General features: G+C 42.9%; 1 protein-coding gene across 23 annotated transcripts in view; it reads left to right on the top strand.

Moving 5' to 3' along the window:
• LOC122551917 (leucine-rich repeat flightless-interacting protein 2-like) overlaps positions 1 to 17,364 on the top strand; it is a 138,935-nt gene that overhangs the window by 46,975 nt on the left and 74,596 nt on the right. For 17 of the 23 annotated variants that reach the window (XM_087988923.1, XM_087988924.1, XM_087988925.1 and 14 more), the window contains exons 4-7: positions 2,224 to 2,241; positions 3,923 to 3,970; positions 11,381 to 11,425; positions 14,554 to 14,604. In XM_087988923.1, the coding sequence (XP_087845049.1) occupies positions 2,224 to 2,241; positions 3,923 to 3,970; positions 11,381 to 11,425; positions 14,554 to 14,604 (162 nt within the window). The remainder of the gene's footprint in view (positions 1 to 2,223; positions 2,242 to 3,922; positions 3,971 to 11,380; positions 11,426 to 14,553; positions 14,605 to 17,364) is intronic. The other 6 variants (XM_087988907.1, XM_087988917.1, XM_087988921.1 and 3 more) reach the window with 2 other exon arrangements.

Raw genomic sequence — 17,364 nt, forward strand, 5'->3', positions numbered from 1 at the left:
TGGTTATTTAATCTATCTATGCCCCTCATGATTTTATAAACCTTTATTAGGTCACTCCTCAGCCTCTGACACTGCAGGGAAAAAAACCCAGCCTATTCAATCTCTCCCCATAGCTCAAACTTTTCATTCCCAGCAACATTCTTGTAAATCTTTTTTGGATCCTGAACAGCATCTTCCCTATTAGCAGGGAGACCAGAATTGAATGTGGCATTCCAAAAGTGGTCTCACCACAATCCTGTAGAGCTGCCATATAATATCCCAACTCTTAAATTCAATGCACCGACCAACACCCATTGAGGACAGAATTTCTCCTCTGGGGGTACTGTGCAGAATTCTTTACCACAGAGGGCTGGTGAGGTTGGGTTTTTAAGTATATTCAAGGTTGAGATGGACAGGCATTTAATCAATAAGGTCATCAGGTGTTTTGGGGAATAGATCAGTCTCCAATCAGTCATGATCTTATTGAATGGTGAAGCACTCCCAAGGGCTGAGTGGCCTACTTTTGCTCCTATGCCTAATAATCTGTTGAGGAGAAAGTGAGGTCTGCAGATGCTGGAGATCAGAGCTGAAAATGTGTTGCTGGAAAAGCGCAGCAGGTCAGGCAGCATCCAGGGAACAGGAGAATCGACGTTTCGGGCATAAGCCCTTCTTCAGCCCTCATTCCTGAAGAAGGGCTTATGCCCGAAACGTCGATTCTGCTGTTCCCTGGATGCTGCCTGACCTGCTGCGCTTTTCCAGCAACACATTTTCAGCTAATAATCTGTTGACTTAATCAAATCGGATTATTGTTAATTTTGCAACATCTTCAATTCTCTCACCCCTTCGTTCAATATCCTTTCATGCCCTTACCTAAAGAAAGAATAAAACTTTCATCCTTGAAAGCACCAATTTCCTCAACATGACAACCCATTTTGTAAGTGTTCTAAATTGCACCTTTCTTTTGTGTTGATGACCTCCCTCCTGATTTCACACTGTCCTATTTACAGTGAAGGCTCTCATGTCCTGGATTTAGTTTCCCTGTATTAACCTGATGAAATCCTTTTCATTTGAATATTTTGAACACTTTGATCAGATCATATTTTAATTCCAAATACTCAAGAGGATGTAAATTAGTTTGAGGCCACATTCATAACTTTTTAAGGCCAAGTGCTGAGCAACATCGTAGAAGGAGCTTCACCATACAGACGGTAAAACATTCAGAAAGTGAACCAGTAACTACAGCACAACAACGAGGGGCAGATAGTAAATACCAGCATTGCCAGCTATGTCCAATGACAAACACACATTTTACAAAGACTGGTAGTAATCCAGGTGGAGGCCTGCCCATTACACCAGCAGAAGCCCATTTTTAACAGTGGTAAGTGAGCAAATCTAACTGCCATAGAACCCCTGGTGTAATGCCCACAGACATCCAACCAGAACTGGTTACAACTGTAGACAGCCAGTTGTGCTCCCTTTAGTTACCAAGCTGTAATTCCAGTTGATGCCCGGCTGTAGTGCATCCTTGTGTGCTATCGCTGCCATATATGTCTTTCTCAACAGTGTTGTTCTTGCTGGCTGCATTGTATTCTGGAAAAGTTTTGTGAACTTTCCAGGTTGCAGATGGCTTCTGTACTACCGCCTTCCTTTGTGTGATTTCTGAGCTTTGTAGAGAATTGAAGGAGCTTTGAGCCATCTGTACTCTGAAGCAATGTATGTTTCATTGATCACATCCACTGAACTGGCTGTATTGACTTTGTAGTTAATGGATGTTACATATTTGGTTGTCCTCTATTCTCAGTTGCCCAAGAATCACCACTTCAAACTGCTGGACTGTTGCCATGGTGATCTAAGTTTCGTTCCAGTTGTTTTGGCTGTCGGTTAATTAGATACTGAGTGTGATCGAAAGAGAGGCAGGTCTGAGCTGCACTCTCTTGATCTGAGTGAGCAGGACCAAAAAGGGTCTCTTGGATCTTGCATTCAGTTTGGAGTTTGGCTTTTGATTGTATGCCATCATGGTCTCTATCTGGGCCTTGGCCCTGTGGGTCACAAGCCAGAGTCCCGAAATACAAAAACTGGGTCCAATTTATCCTGTGGTTAGGAAGGATATACAAAATAAAACATCTCAATCTTCATGTGGGACCAGTTGTTCTTTCTGACGAAACTCTGCAACTCTCTCTGCGTATTCAATCTATTTAACTTCTGTCTTTTGCTATTTTCCTTCAAATTTCCTCCACTCGGCAGATTTACCAGGTTCAAAAGGTGAGCCTTCCTCGCTGTTATGTTTGTCTCATGGTTTAATCTTACCACTCCTTAGTGCATGCACTAATGTCACTTGCACCTTCCCCCATGATGGTGTTGGTTTGGAGGCATGGCCAGTCAGCAGCGAAGTTAAAAATCCATAGCTACCCAACTGTTTGCTCAAACCTGGGTTTTCTTTTGTTCTCCTTGTTATTTTTTCCAGATTTTGTCTTCTCCAGACTGACACTTCGATCTGGTTTCCAACACAGATCGGTCTGTGCCAGTGTGTTAGACTGTTGTCCACAGAGGTCTCTGACTACCCTAAGTAGCAAGAATCTTGGCTGTCTGATATCTTCTCTCTGCCCAGCTGCTTCATTAGTCTGCAACTTGTCAACAGGCCAAAACTGTTTCAGTTAAGTCTGTACACTAACAGTGGAACAGGAGGAAGCCATTCAGTCCATTCAGCCTATTTTGCCAATGTACCTTAACATCATTTGCCTGACTTCGATCCAAAACTTTGTCTCATTCTCTTAGTGAGCAAAAATTTATTGATCATCTTCAAACTCTGTTCACTCCTAGCAGTCTCGGCCATTGGAGAAATTGTGTGTTCCAAACATCTGCAACATCTTGTGTGAAAATATGTTTTCTGATTTCACTGCTGACCATCCTGCCTCTAGTTTTATTGATAAGTTGCACATTCTAGCTTTTGCTGGCAATAGTAGAAGTGTCTATGTTTGAATGTGGGTCAGGGATCAAACTTCTGAGATGTCTCTTTGGCAGTTTCAGTCTGAGACTTTGTATAATTCTAAGATATGTGTCTGTCTCTGGGGTGTTTTGTCTTTGTCGCTTTGTGGACATGACTCTGTTTGGGTTGGTCTTTGGAAATGTCTCCGAGTGAGTAGGCCTGAGAGTGCGCTGTGTGTGGTTCTTGATGCATGCCTCTTTCAGTTTCTATGGGGATATCACTGTGGGAGAGCATCTTTGTCATGTCTGTCTCTGGGTGGGCCTCCTGTCTTTGTGTTGGCGCATGTTCCTGTCAGGGTCTGTCTGCATGGGGCTGTGTCTCTGTGGGCCAATGTCCCTGCCTCTGTGTTGAATTTCCTTTGGCCTGTGGAGTTGGGTCTAAGGGAAGGGAAGTGGGAAGTTAGATGGACCCCGTGTCAGTATAGCTTCCTTATGTTTCTGTTATCGAAGGGACAAGCTGCTCACTCGATAGCTCCATTAGTGCATAAACCTGCCAAGCTTGGGAGTTTTCAACCAAGCCTTTCAGTGTTGACTAGTGGGGCACAACCATGATGATCCCATACATTCGCTGACCTCCCTCTAGGGTGGGAGCTGTGTTAAAGGGGTGCTACTCCTAAGGCTGCAGAATTGTAGGTCCTCTGAATGGGTCTTCAGCTTTGCCAGCCTGTTAAAAAAATCTGGAGGCTGCCCTCTCAAATATTGTGCTCTTGAGGACTCCTGTTTAGTCCTTTCCTAAAGGTCCCAAACCCACAGGGAAATTTAGCCCAGTCCATTCAAGCCTGCATTTGATGTCTCCCACCTGGCTCATTAATACAAGTTGAATGAGGCTGCTTGCTATTGCTTGTGATTCTGAAATGCTGCACGATCTTTAACATAATTAGTCCACCTCCATGTTCATAATTAATCTTGTCTTCCCCGCTCTCTCCCCTTTCCTAAACTCTACTTTTTCTGTTCTTAGAAATATTATGGGCTGGATTCAAAATTTGGAGACATCGAGCAGTGGATGGTAATGTCTGCACAATTTGTAGAATCCTCACTTTCCCACCCCTCCTATTCAGAAGTAATCTTTTGAGGTTATTGTTGTATAAGACAGTAACTGAAAGGGTTAACTGACATCATGTGATGAGCTCCACCCATCAGGATATGTCAGGCTCCTGTTCCTGGGAGGAGCTATAACCATGTTCAAATTTGCAAGGTAACAATATTGTGTACATCTAGATACACTATACCTCTGTGTACACACTATAATTGAATAAACACTGTACTTCTATGTACCTCTGTACAAGCACCATACCAATGTGTATGCAGTATACCTCTGTGTGCACGGTATACCTTTATGTACAGACTTCCATGTGTCTCTGTGCACGCACTGTACCTCCATAAAACTCCGTATACTATTGTGTACACGCTGTACATCCTGTATACATCTGTATATATTCTGTACTGATAACCTCTGCTTATACACTACTTCCATGTACCTGTACATATGCACTGTAGATTAGATTAGATTAGATTACTTTCAGTGTGGAAACAGGCCCTTCGGCCCAATAAGTCCACACCGCCCCGCCGAAGCGCAACCCACCCATACCCCTACATTTATACCTTACCTAACACTACTGACAATTTAGCATGGCCAATTCACCTGACCTGCACATCTTTTGGACTGTGGGAGGAAACCGGAGCACCCGGAGGAAACCCATGCAGACACGGGGAGAACATGCAAACTCCACACAGTCAGTCGCCTGAGGCGGGAATTGAACCCGGGTCTCTGGCGCTGTGAGGCAGCAGTGCTAACCACTGTGCCACCGTACCTCTGGGCAGATACTATACTTTCATGTGTGTACTGCACCTCTGTATATATTGTTACCTCTGTAAGCACTTACTCGAAAGTGTAGCTTGTGTTCTTACAAAGGACTCTCATGTCGCTCTTAATGTAATTAGCTATAAAGTACTTTGTAAAACACCTATTCTGTTTATCAAGACTGAACCCCATTTCTGCCTAAGACTCTATGTGGGAATCCTCTGCACTTGGTATCAATAACTTAAACAAATACCATTCAGAAGGATTGGTAACAGTGAATATACCCAAAGTATCTCTAATGATTCTGTTGGACATAATCATGACAGATATCATGCGGAATGAGCTACTATCTGAAAATGCACCAATTATCAGTAAAGTGGACTAGGTCTTATTATCTGATTTCCTTTGAACTTTGGTGAGACTTGAAGCCTGGGTGGTCGAAATACCCTCATTATCCAGGAGGTAGTATCACTCTTCCATTTCCTCATTACATTGAATATTTCCCCTTCACTGAAATTCAGGAATAAGTCCAGGAGGGTCTACCAGAAAACAGGGTCTGACTGATGGGAGGCTGATCAGAGTCTTCAAAACACAAAACAATTCAGAATTCAGTTGTGAGCTGTACGTTCATGTACCTCAGTACACCTGAATGTACACTATACTTGTATGTATGCCCTGTACCTGAGTGTGCATAGTGTATCTCTGTAAACCTCGATGTACGCATTATAGCTCCATGTACCCTTATGTGCTTCTGTGTATGCACACTATGTTGGTGTACTTCAGTATGCACTGTAGCTCTGTTGTATCCCTATGCACACACTGTACCTCAATTAACATAGTCTGTGCACATTGTACTTCCATGTACCTCTGTTCACACTGAACCTTGGTGTACCATTGTGTGTATCTCTGTATACATTGTTCGCCAGTGTCTCAGGGTATTGTTATGTACACTTTGGTGTACATCTAGATACACTATACCTCTGTGTACACACTATAATTGAATAAACACTGTACTTCTATGTACCTCTGCACAAGCACTATACCAATGTGTATGCACTATACCTCTGTGTGCACGGTATACCTTTATGTACAGACTTCCATGTGTCTCTGTGCACGCACTGTACCTCCATAAAACTCTGTATACTATTGTGTACACACTGTACATCCTGTGTACATCTGTATATATTCTGTACTGATAACCTCTGCATATACACTACTTCCAAGTACCTGTACCTCTGGGCAGATACTATACTTCCATGTATTTCTGTGTCTGCACTATACTTTCATGTGTTTCTGTGTGTGCTGCACTTCTGTATGAATTGTTACCTCTGTACGTACTATACTGCCACATGCTTCAGCCTATGCACTGTATCGTACACATGACACCCCTGTGTAACTGTGTACTGCCATTTTACCTAATATACGTACTAGACTAACTCCATAAACCTCTGTTTATTCACTGTACCTATACTATACACAAGTCAATAGATGTGAAACTGGAAGAGCACAGCAGGTCACTCAGCATCCGAGGAGCAGGAAAGTCAACGTTTAAGACCGAAACCTTTCATCAGGACTGGGGAGGGGGAGGGGTTCATCAGTAGATGGAAGAAGGGGGTGACGCTGGGGCAAGGGTGGTTGGGTGATAGGTGGATGCAGGTAGGGGGTTATTATGATTGGTAAGGGTGGAGCGGATAGATGAGCAGGAAGATGGACAGGTTAGAACAGGTCAAGGAGGCAAGGAGGACGGTTAGGGCAACCCAGCAAAATATAAAGTGTTGTTCCTCCATTTTCCATTTGGCCTCACTCTGATAAGAGATACTGAGTTAAAAATCACACAAACACCAGGTTATACTCCAATAGGTTTAATTGGAAGCACTAGCTTTCGGAGTGCCGCTCCTTCATCAGGAAGGCAGCTCCTTCATCATGAAGGAGCAGTGCTCCGAAAGCTAGTGCTTCCAATTAAACCATGTTGGAGTATAACCTGGTGTTGTGTGATTTTTAACTTTGTACACCCCAGTCCAACACCAGCATCTCCAAATCAAGAGATATTGAGGCTTTGGCCAAGAAAAAGGAGGCACTGCTCAGTTACCAGCAGCTGGTATCAAGGGAATCCCTAGAGATACACAAGACATACAGGAGTTTACTGAAGAAAGAAATAGGAAAGCGAATGAGATAACCTTTACTGAAAAGATTAGGGTGAATCCAATGAGGTCTTTAATTATATTAAAGGAAAAAGAATAATGAGAGAAAATGAGTCCACTCAAGGACTATAGTGGACATGCATGTTTGGAACTGTAGGAGATGAATGAGGTCCACAGTGAATATTTTTCTTCTGTGTTTACTATGGAGAAAGACATGATGACTTGGGGACTTGGGGAAGTTAGTGGTGATATCTTGGAGTCAGTCCATATCACAGTAGGGGAAGTGCTGGATGTATTACAATGTGTGAAGATGGATAAATCTCCTGGTCCTGACCAGATGACTCCAAGAACACTGCAATAGGCTAGAGAAGAAATTGCGAGGGCCCTGGCTAATATTTTTGCATCATCGTTAGCCACTGTTGAGGTCCTGGAAGACTGGAGCTAGTGAATGTTGTGTCCTTATTGGAGAAGGGCTGCAAAGAAAAACCAGGGACCTATAGACCAGTAAACTTAACATCTGTGGTAGCTTACTTGAAAAGATTCTGAGAGCTAAGATATACGTGCATTTGGAAAGACAGGGTTTGATTAGGAGTAGTCAGCATGGTTTTGTGCGTGGGAGATCATGTTTCACAAATTTAAAGAGAGTTTTTTAGATTAGATTACATTACAGTGTGGAAACAGGCCCTTCGGCCCAACAAGTCCACACCGACCCGCCGAAGCACAACCCACCCATACGTTTACCCCTTACCTAAGGCTACGGGCAATTTAGCATGGCCAATTCACCTGACTTGCACATCTTTGGACTGTGGGAGGAAACCGGAGCACCCGGAGGAAACCCACGCAGACACGGGGAGAACGTGCAAACTCCACACAGTCAGTCGCCTGAGGCGGGAATTGAACCAGGGTCTCTGGCGCTGTGAGGCAGCAGTGCTAACCACTGTGCCACCGTGCCGCCCACGGTTCTTTGAAGTGACCAGGAAAGTTTATGAGGGCAGGGCGATGGGACATAGTCTATGTAGATTCCAGTAAGGCCACTGATATGTTCCACATGGTAGGCTGCTTTGGAAGGTTAGATTGTATGAAATCCAGGGGGAGCTAGCAAATTGGATCCACAATTGGCTTGATGGTAGGAAGCAGAGAGTAATAGTGGAAGGATGCTTCTCGGACTGGAGACCTGTGACTAGTGGTGTACCTCAGCGGTTGTTGCTGGGACCATTGCTATTTGTTATCTCTTTCAATGATTTGGATGAGAATGTACAAGGTATGATTAGTACGTTTGCAGATAACGCTAAAATAAATGGTAATGTGGACAGTGAGGAAAGTTCTCAGAAATTGCAACAGGATCTTGATCAGCTGAGGAAGTGGACCGAGAAATGGCAAGTGGAATTCAATATAGATAAATATGATGTCTTGCTTTTTGGCAAGTTAAATCAAGGTAGGGGTTTCATGGTGAATGGTAGGGCCTTAAGGAGTGTAGTGGAACGGAGAGACCTTGGAGTTCAGGTGCACAGTTTTCTGAAATTGGAGACACTCGTAGACAGGGTAGTAAAAGAGGGTTTTGGCACACTGGCGTTGATTGGTCAGGGTGTTGAGCATAGAAGTTGGGAAGTTCTGTTGTAGTTGTACAGGACCTTGGTGAGGCCGCACTTGGAGTATTGTGTTCAGTTTTGATCAACTTGCTCTAGGAACGATGTTATTGAACTGGAAAGAGTGCAAAAGAAATTTACAAGGATGTTGTCGGGACTCAATGGCCTCAATTATAGGGAGAGGTTAGACAAGCTAGGACTTTTTTTGTTTACAGCATAGGAGACTGAGGGGGGATCTTATGGAAGTGTATAAGATCATGAGAGGCATGGATAGGGTGAATGCACTTAGTCTTTTTCCCAGGGTTGGGGAATCGAGGACAAGACATCAGTTTAGGGTTAGAGGGGAAAGAGTAAAAGGGAACCTGAGGGGCAACTTTTTTACACAGAGGATGGTATGCAAATGGAATTAACTGCCACTAGACATGGTTGAGGTGGATACATTAACAACATTTAAAAGGCATTTGGCTAAAATATAAATAGGAAAAGTTTAGAAGGACATGGGGCTAGCATGGTTGGATATTTGGTCGGCATGGACTGGTTTGGGCTGAGCGACGTGTCTCCATGCTGTAGGATTGTATGACAGTCCTACTTTATTGATCAGAATATTGAGTACAGGCATTGGGAGGTCATGTTGTGGCTGTACAGAACATTAGTTAGGCCACTTTTGGAATACTGCGAGTAATTCTGGTCTCCTTCCTATAGGAAAGATGTTGTGAAACTTGAAAGGGTTCAGAAAAGATTTACAAGGATGTTGCGAGGGTTGGAGTTATAGGGAGAGGCTGAATAGGCTGGGGCTGTTTAGTGCCCTTATAGAGGTTTATAAAATCATGAATGGCATAGCTAGGATAAAGTTAAAAATCACACAACACCAGGTTATAGTCCAACAGGATTAATTGGAAGCACACTAGCTTTCGGAGTGACGCCTCTTCATCAGGTGATTGTGGAGGGCTCGATCGTAACACAGAATTTATAGCAAAAATTTGCAGTGTGATGTAACTGAAATTATACATTGAAGAATTGATTGTCTGTTAAGCCTTTCATCTGTTAGAATACAGTGATAATTTCACTTCTTTCATGTCTAAATCACAAAACCCTTTTTTTAAAGTTGCATTCTCGGGTTAGCTGTTAACAATGGTGATAGCGAGACAATATGTTGAAGGTGTTATCCTCCTGTGTTCTCTGTCTATGCCATGATGTTTAGATTGATTCCAATCTAAAAAGTGAGATAACAGAGTTTTACATAAATTCATGCAGTTTTTGAGCTCAGAGTTCTACATGAATGTATGTGGTTTTTGAGCAAAGTGCAATGTAACTCTGAAAGTACCAAACAAATTCACCAGACAAAATATGTGTATGCATGTGGGTCTTTGTCTGTCTGTCTGTGTGTGTGTCTGTCTGGGGTGGGGGTTGTGAGTGTGTGTGTGTATGTAGTGAGTACAGAGTGTCTTAAGTCTGTGAGGGGGTGCATGTGTGGGAGTCTGTGTGTGGGTGTCTGGTGTGCGCGTCTGTGTGTATCTGTGTCCGTGTGTATCTGTGTCCGTGTGTATGTGAGAGTGTGTGTGTGTAGGAATATGTGTGTGTGTGTGTGTGTGTATGTGTGTGTGTAGTGCAATGGTGGTCACCTGTAATGTGACATGAACTCAAGGTCCCAGTTGAGGCCCTCCCTATGGGTACCGAACTTAGCTATCAGCCTCTGCTCGGCCACTTTCCTCTGCTGCCTGTCCCGAAGTCCACCTTGGAGGATGTTCACCCGAAGGTCCGAGGCTGAATGTCCTGGACCACTGAAGTGTTCCCCAACTGGGAGGGAACCCTCCTGTCTGCTGATTGTTGTGCGGTGCCCATTCATCCGTTGTCGTAGCCTTTGCTCGGTTTCCCCAATGTACCATGCCTCCGGGCAACGTATAAGATAGACAATGTTGGCTGAGAAACATGAGTACCTGCCATGTACATGGTGGGAGGTGTTCCCACGCGTAATAGTGGTATCTATGTCCACAATCTGACACGTTTTGCAGCGTCCACCGTGACAGGGTCCACCCTTCATATACCTCTGCAAACTCTTTGCATCTCCAGATACTTCTGTGTTCATGATGTATTATGACATAGATTCCAGACCAGACAAGACTGGACCAATAAGACAGTCATGTGGCCTCACAAAGTATGATATCCCATCTCTCTCTGTATGTATAATGACAATAACATTAGTAAGAGCAGAATGCCGACAAGCTATGTAAACCTATGATATCGTAGACTTATAAATAGTTAATGTTGCAAATAAACTTCACGATATTGGTCTCAAGAACAACCTTCTTCTCTGTGGTATATGTTACATGATTTAAAATAGAAAACCACAAAGGGCATCACTGTACCATCTGGAATTTCTTGGTGTCCATTGTGTCTTTGCTGTAACCCGGGTGTGAGTTACCATGTTAACGGTATTCCCTTGCTGGCACCTTTTTCAGGGTGTTAAGTAACAAAAGTGTCCTTTCCTGCTGTCAGGCCTCCGGGGGTTGCCTCATGTTGCAAAGGCCTCTAGACTATTTCCAGTTGCTCCTATGTCCATGCCCCCACTCCACCCCTTTTCTCTCTCTCTAGCCACTTCCACCCACTCCGTCCCCAGTGCCATCAGTCTCTCATCCATCTTAGTCATAAAAAGGTACTATTTAGAAAATGGTGTGGTTTCGGGTTCCATCTCTGACTTCCTTCTACAGGGAGTGATGAATCCTCCAGCCCACATCTCTCCACACCCTTGATCTTTCACATTTTCAGTAGCATGCATCCTTTATGAGCTATCATCCTTTCAGTTTGTGAGATATTCCTGACTAATTGTTGCTGTACCCTTGATCGAACTGTTCACAAACTCCTGCATTTTTCTTCTCCTGGCTCTACAGGAAGACAGTGAAAAATATTCTCGCAGGTTCAGAAGACACACTTCGGTTTGTATCTCTCTCTCTCTCTCTGTGATCCCCTCTTTCCTTCCTTCTCTCTGTCTGTCACTTTCTTCCCTCCTCTCATTCTGTCTCTTTCTCTCCTCCTCTCTCTGCTTTTCACACTATCTCTCTGCTTTTATAAGTTTTAGTTCTGATATTTCTCTCCTTCTCTTGCTCTTTCTCAATTTCTTGTCAACTTCCTGCGACATTGTGTGACAGTGACACAGTAGCCTGTTCCTCATTGTCTTTTGTAACCTATTAGAAGCCTTTGACAGTCTGACCACATAATTATTTCCTAAGATTGCTCACACCCAGTTTGAATCTTAACCATATATGCCTGTTCTGAAAATTACCTACTGTGGCTTCTCTTTCTGGTCCCGCATCAGTGCTTCAGTCAAGGATCCTCCCTCCTTTTTTTAATGTTATTGATTCAGGGATCAATAGCTACACCAGCATTTATTGTCCATCTACCCAAAAGGCAGTTGAGAGTCAAACACTTTGCTGTGGGTCAGGAGTCACATGTACACCAGACCAGGTAAAGACAGCAATTTCATCAAATCCCTACAGTGAGGAAGCAGGCCATTCGGTTCATTGAATTCACACTGACCCTTGAAAGAGCATCCCACCCAGGCCCTCACCCCTACCCTATCTCTGTAACCCTGCATTCCCTATGGCTCAGCCACTTAGCCTGCACATCCCTGGACAGTATGGGAAATTTAGCGTGGCCAATCCACCCCAACTTGCGCATCTTTGGACTGTGGGATGAAACTGGAGCATCAAGAAGAAACCCACAGAGAATGTGCAAACTCCACACAGACGTTAGTAACCGAGATGTTTTTTTCTGACATTTGACAGTGGTTTCATGGTCATCATTAGATTTTGAATTCCAGACTTTTAAAAAATTGAATTCAAATTCCAATTTGAACATTACCTGGATCTCTGGATTAATAGTCTAGCAATAATGCCACTAGGCTATCACTTCCCCTAAGACCATAAGAAACAGGAACAGGGGAAGGCTGTTCAGCTCCTTGAGCCTGCTCCGCCATTCAATAGGGTCATGGCTGATCCAACATTCCTCAAGTCCACTTGCTGCATTTTCTCTTTAACCCTACTCAAAAATCTGTGTCTCAATCCTAAATAAACACAATAAATCTGCCCCCATAGCTCTCTGAGGCAAGGAGTTCCAAAGGCACTCAACCCACAAAGATATGAAATTCCTCCTGATCTCGGACTTAAATTGGTACCACATTATTCTGAGACAATGCCCCCTGACCGTAGACTCTTCCATGAGGAAAAAAGATCTCAGAATTTACCCTATCAAGCCCCTTAAGAATCCTCTCACTCTTCCAAATGCCAATAAGTAGATTTCCAACCTGTTCAACTTTTGGTCATAATACCGTCATATCAGGGATCATCCCAATAAAGCATTTCTGAATTGTCTCTAATGAGATGATATCTTTCCTTAAATAAGTGGACCAAAACTGCTCACATTATGCCAAATTATATGGGTCACCAGCACCTTGTACAGTTGCAGTAAGACTTCCTCACTCTTATACTCCAACCTCCTTGAAATAAGGGACAATATTCTATTAGCCTTCTTGGTTATTGCTGCACCTGTGTGCTCGCTTTCCATGTTTCTGCACAGGTACCTCCAAGTCCCTTTGTGTTGCAGGTTTCTGCAGATTTTCTCCATTTAAATATTTTGTTGTTTTGTTCTCCCTTCCAAATGAACAGCTCCACATTATACTCCATTTGCCAACTTTTTTTGCCACCTACTTAACCTATCAATGTCTCGCTGTAAACCATTGGTATTTCTCTTGTAACTGGCCTTTACAACTATTTTTATGTCATCTGAAAACTTGGCTGCAGTACATTTGTTTCCTTCCTCCAATGTAAATGTAAACAATTGCAGGCCTTGTATTGATTCTTGTGAAACCCCAATGACTACAGATCAGCAACCTGAAAAAGAATCCCCTATCTTGCTCATTAGCTAATTCACAGTCCATGCCAATATACTATTTCCAACACCTTTCAACTAATGCAGCTTGTCAAATGCCTTCTCTGTAGTCCAACACATCTACTAGTTCCCCTCTATCCTCTCTGGTTCAGAACTTTAATAAATTTCCCTTTCGTGAAGCCATGCTGACTCTGCTGGATTAAATGCTGATTTTCCAAATGTGCTGCTATTACTTGATAATTAATTCCAATATCTTTTCAATAATAGATGTTAGGCTAATCGGCCTATAGTTACCTGCTTTTTGCTTCCTTCCCATCTTGAGTAGTGGTGTCACACTGGCAGTTCTCCGGAGTCTAAGGAGTTCTGGCAAAAAACAACCAATGCATCCAATATCTCTGTAGCTACTTCTTTTAAGATCCCAGGATGCAAACCATCTGGACCAAGGGAGTTACCTGCCTTTAGCCCCATTAGTTTGTTTATTACTATTCCCTAATAATGTGGTGATGGTATTTAATTCTTCCTCATATTCTTTAGAGTTAATGGGATGTTCAAAATGTCTTCCACCATAAAGACTGATGCAAAAGATCTGTTTAACTTTACTGCCAATTCCTTATTACCCATAATTGTCTCCCTCAATTCATTTTGACCTTTTTCTTCCTTCTAATACATTTAAAGAAGTCCTCACTGTCAGTTTTTATATTCTGCACTAGTTTGCTCTGATAGTTTGTTCCTTTTTTATTTTTGTTTCTGTATCTCCATCTTTTCCCTGTCCCTCTTTGCTCCTTCCACTCTTTTTTTTTCTGTGTTGCTTTCTTCTCCGTGTCATCATGTCCCTTTTTCTCTCACTGCCTCTCTGGCTACGTGTGTGTGTGTGTGTGTGTGTGTGTGTGTGTGTGTGTGTGTGTGTGTGTGTGTGTGTGTGTGTGTGTGTGTGTGTGTGTGTGTGTGTGTGTGTGTGTGTGTGTGTGTGTGTGTGTCTCTCTCCTCCTACTATTCTCTCTGTCTCTCTCACACACGCTCTCTTTGTCATTCTCTCCATCTCTGTAAATGTGTTTCTCCCTATCTCACTCACTGTGTGGTGTGTGTCAATCTCCCCTCATTCACTTGCTCTGTTCCTTCGATTTCCAGATGCTCAGAAGGTACTATTTATTTGTTCAAACTCTTGTTTCTTGTGCAGGTATCTGATGAAGATGACTGGACCTCAGTGGGGAGTCGTGGTAGTACCCGGGTTAGTGCCATTTTATTCCTATGACAATGATTTTTGGGGACCTTGGTTTGCGGTTTGGTTCCCTGGCAAGTTCCAGTCTGGAAATGTGGATTTCTGTCAGCCTATGTGAATATGCGGGCTTTCTCTGGCACAGGGGATGGAATGGGATGTTCTCAGGTCATTCCCACAAATCTCTCTTTAACCAGATTCACTGCAAATGGTAGATTCTAATTTCACAACTGTTATGATGTCAAGTGCTGAGCAAATAGTCATTGTGCTATTTTAGCATTTAAGCAACATTTAATTAGAATGTCTGGGCCTAGTGCAGGGCCATGAAATGTTTTGGCTTTCCTGATTTTCTTAGGTGTTAAGCAGATGGGGCCCAGAAAAGCTCCCCCAACTGAAAGCTATTGACTGTATTTAAGCAGCAACAGTTTGATTTGGATTCTGTGTGTTCAGATACACAATTTGATTTGGGATCTGTGTGATCACACGCACAATGTTATTTGGCTTTCTGGTTTGGATACAATTTAATTTGGGGTCTGTATGATCATCTACAGTTTGATTTGGGGTCTGTGTGAACATTTGATTTGGGGTCTGTGTGATCATTTACAGTTTGATTTGGAGACCATGTGGACATTTGCATTGTTTCTATTGGGAACTTAGTGGTTGTTTATCCGGTTTGATTTGGGTAGTGTTGGCAGAAACAGTTTCTTTTGAGGGCAGTGTGGACAGATAAAGCAGTTTGATTTGTGATGACTGTGGACAGATACATAATTTGATTTGAGTTGGTTGGTTGTGCCATCTGTTTTGGGAACCAATATTTGGATTGTCTACCCAATTTAAGTTTGTGCTCACTTTCTCATGTGGATGTTCAAGCTACTTCGAAGGTTGCAACTACCATGCCCATGGTGTGGGGTGCTGGTGAATGGTATTGTGTCACAACTCTTGGGTTCTGCTCAGATTATACCAGGAATATCTATGTGAGTTTGGTTCATAGCAAAAAGCATTGTAAATGAAGTGTGGATCCAGAGCCCAAGCCAAACGTGACACTTGGGTAAATGGAGTCTCATTGAATTTCAGACTCAATCAAACCTTCATACTTGGAATAACTATTCCATTGTCTGTGTGAATGTTAATATACTTCAGCTGAGGGCGGCATGGTGGCTCAGTGGTTAGCACTGCTGCCTCACAGCACCAGGGTCCCAGGTTTGATTCCAGCTGAGGGCGACTGTCTGTGTGGAGTTTGCACATTCTCCCCATGTCTGTGTGGGTTTCGTCCGGGTACTCCGTTTCCTCCCACAGTCCAAAGATGTGCAGGTCAGGTGAATTGGCCATGCTAAATTGCCTGTAGTGTTAGGTCAGAGGGAAATGGGTCTGGATGGCTTACTCTTCGGAGGGTCGGTGTGGACTGGTTGGGCCGAAGAGCCTGTTTCCACATTGTAAGAAATCTAATCTAATCTAATTTTAAATGATGTCTATGAAGATCTGCTGCAAAATCCAACACATTAATAATCGTAGTGGAAAGATTGGCCATTAAGAAGAAAGGTCCCCATTAAGAATTGTTACCTTGCTAAATAATTACTTGTCATCTGTTTTTATGGTACAACAAGTGGTCAGTAACTTGGAAATCAAAAGGGATCACAGATTGATTCACAGACAAAAACAAATTATGGAATTAATTTGAGGGAGTCAACAGAAATGTAAGAATTCTTTTTGCTGAAAAGTGATGTATCCCCAGGAATCTCGCCTAACAAGTTTATAAGAGCATTTTTAGATTATTACTTTAGATTGTAAAATTGTGCATACTGTAATAAACCATAAGACCACATGACTATAAGAAATAGAAACAGGAGTAGGCCATTCAGCCTCTCGAACATGCTTTACCATTCAATAGAATCATGGCTGATCCAACATTGTTCATATCCATTTTCCTGACTTTTCTCCATAACCCTTGATTCTTCAACTGTTCGATCTCAGCTTTAAGTATGCACAAGGACTCTGCCCCCACAGCTGTCCGTGGGAAAGAGTTCCAAAGATTCCACCCCTCTGGGAGAAATAAAATCCTCCTCATCTCGATCTTAAATTGGCATCTCTTTATTCCAAAACTGTGTCTTCTGGTCCTGGACTCTCCCATGAGGGGAGACATCCTTTCAGATTTACCTGTCGAGCCCTTTAAGAACTCTATATGTTTCAATGAGATCACCTCTCATTCTTCTAAACTCAGTGAGACAGGTCCCAGCCCATTTAGCCTTTGCTCATGAGGTGTACAGTAGGAAAAGTACAAAAACCTTTCAGCTGGTCGGGCAGTTTAGAATAGGGTACACATCTACACTGGAACTCTTTTCTGAAATGGCACTCAATATTGGAACAAATGCTCGTCTTAAAACTAAGATTGTTAAATTTTTGTTTACTAAGGTTTTCAGACATTTGGGACAAAGGAGTTAAGTTACAGGTCAACCATGATCTCCATGAATGAGGTAGTAGCAGAGTTAGATTAAAGGGTTTACACCTGTTCCTATAAGTTAATTATCTCCGATTTGTTCCCATGATTAGTAACAGACCTGTCTCCACCATAATGGTACCCCTGCGTGTTATACAGTGACTGTAGTGAAGTAACCCAGTGCTATACAGTGACGGACCTGTTACCACCAGTAATATATCTAAAAATATATTAATGTTAGAGTAACAAATCTGTATCCCGGTGAAGTGTTGTGCAGTGACAGACCTGACCCCAGAGTATTAGATTAGATTACATTACAATGTGGAAACAGGCCCTTC

The sequence above is a fragment of the Chiloscyllium plagiosum genome, unplaced genomic scaffold (assembly GCF_037043375.1).
Source record: "Chiloscyllium plagiosum isolate Xiang-an unplaced genomic scaffold, Cpla_swu_hap1 HiC_scaffold_7, whole genome shotgun sequence".
NCBI lineage: Eukaryota > Metazoa > Chordata > Chondrichthyes > Orectolobiformes > Hemiscylliidae > Chiloscyllium > Chiloscyllium plagiosum.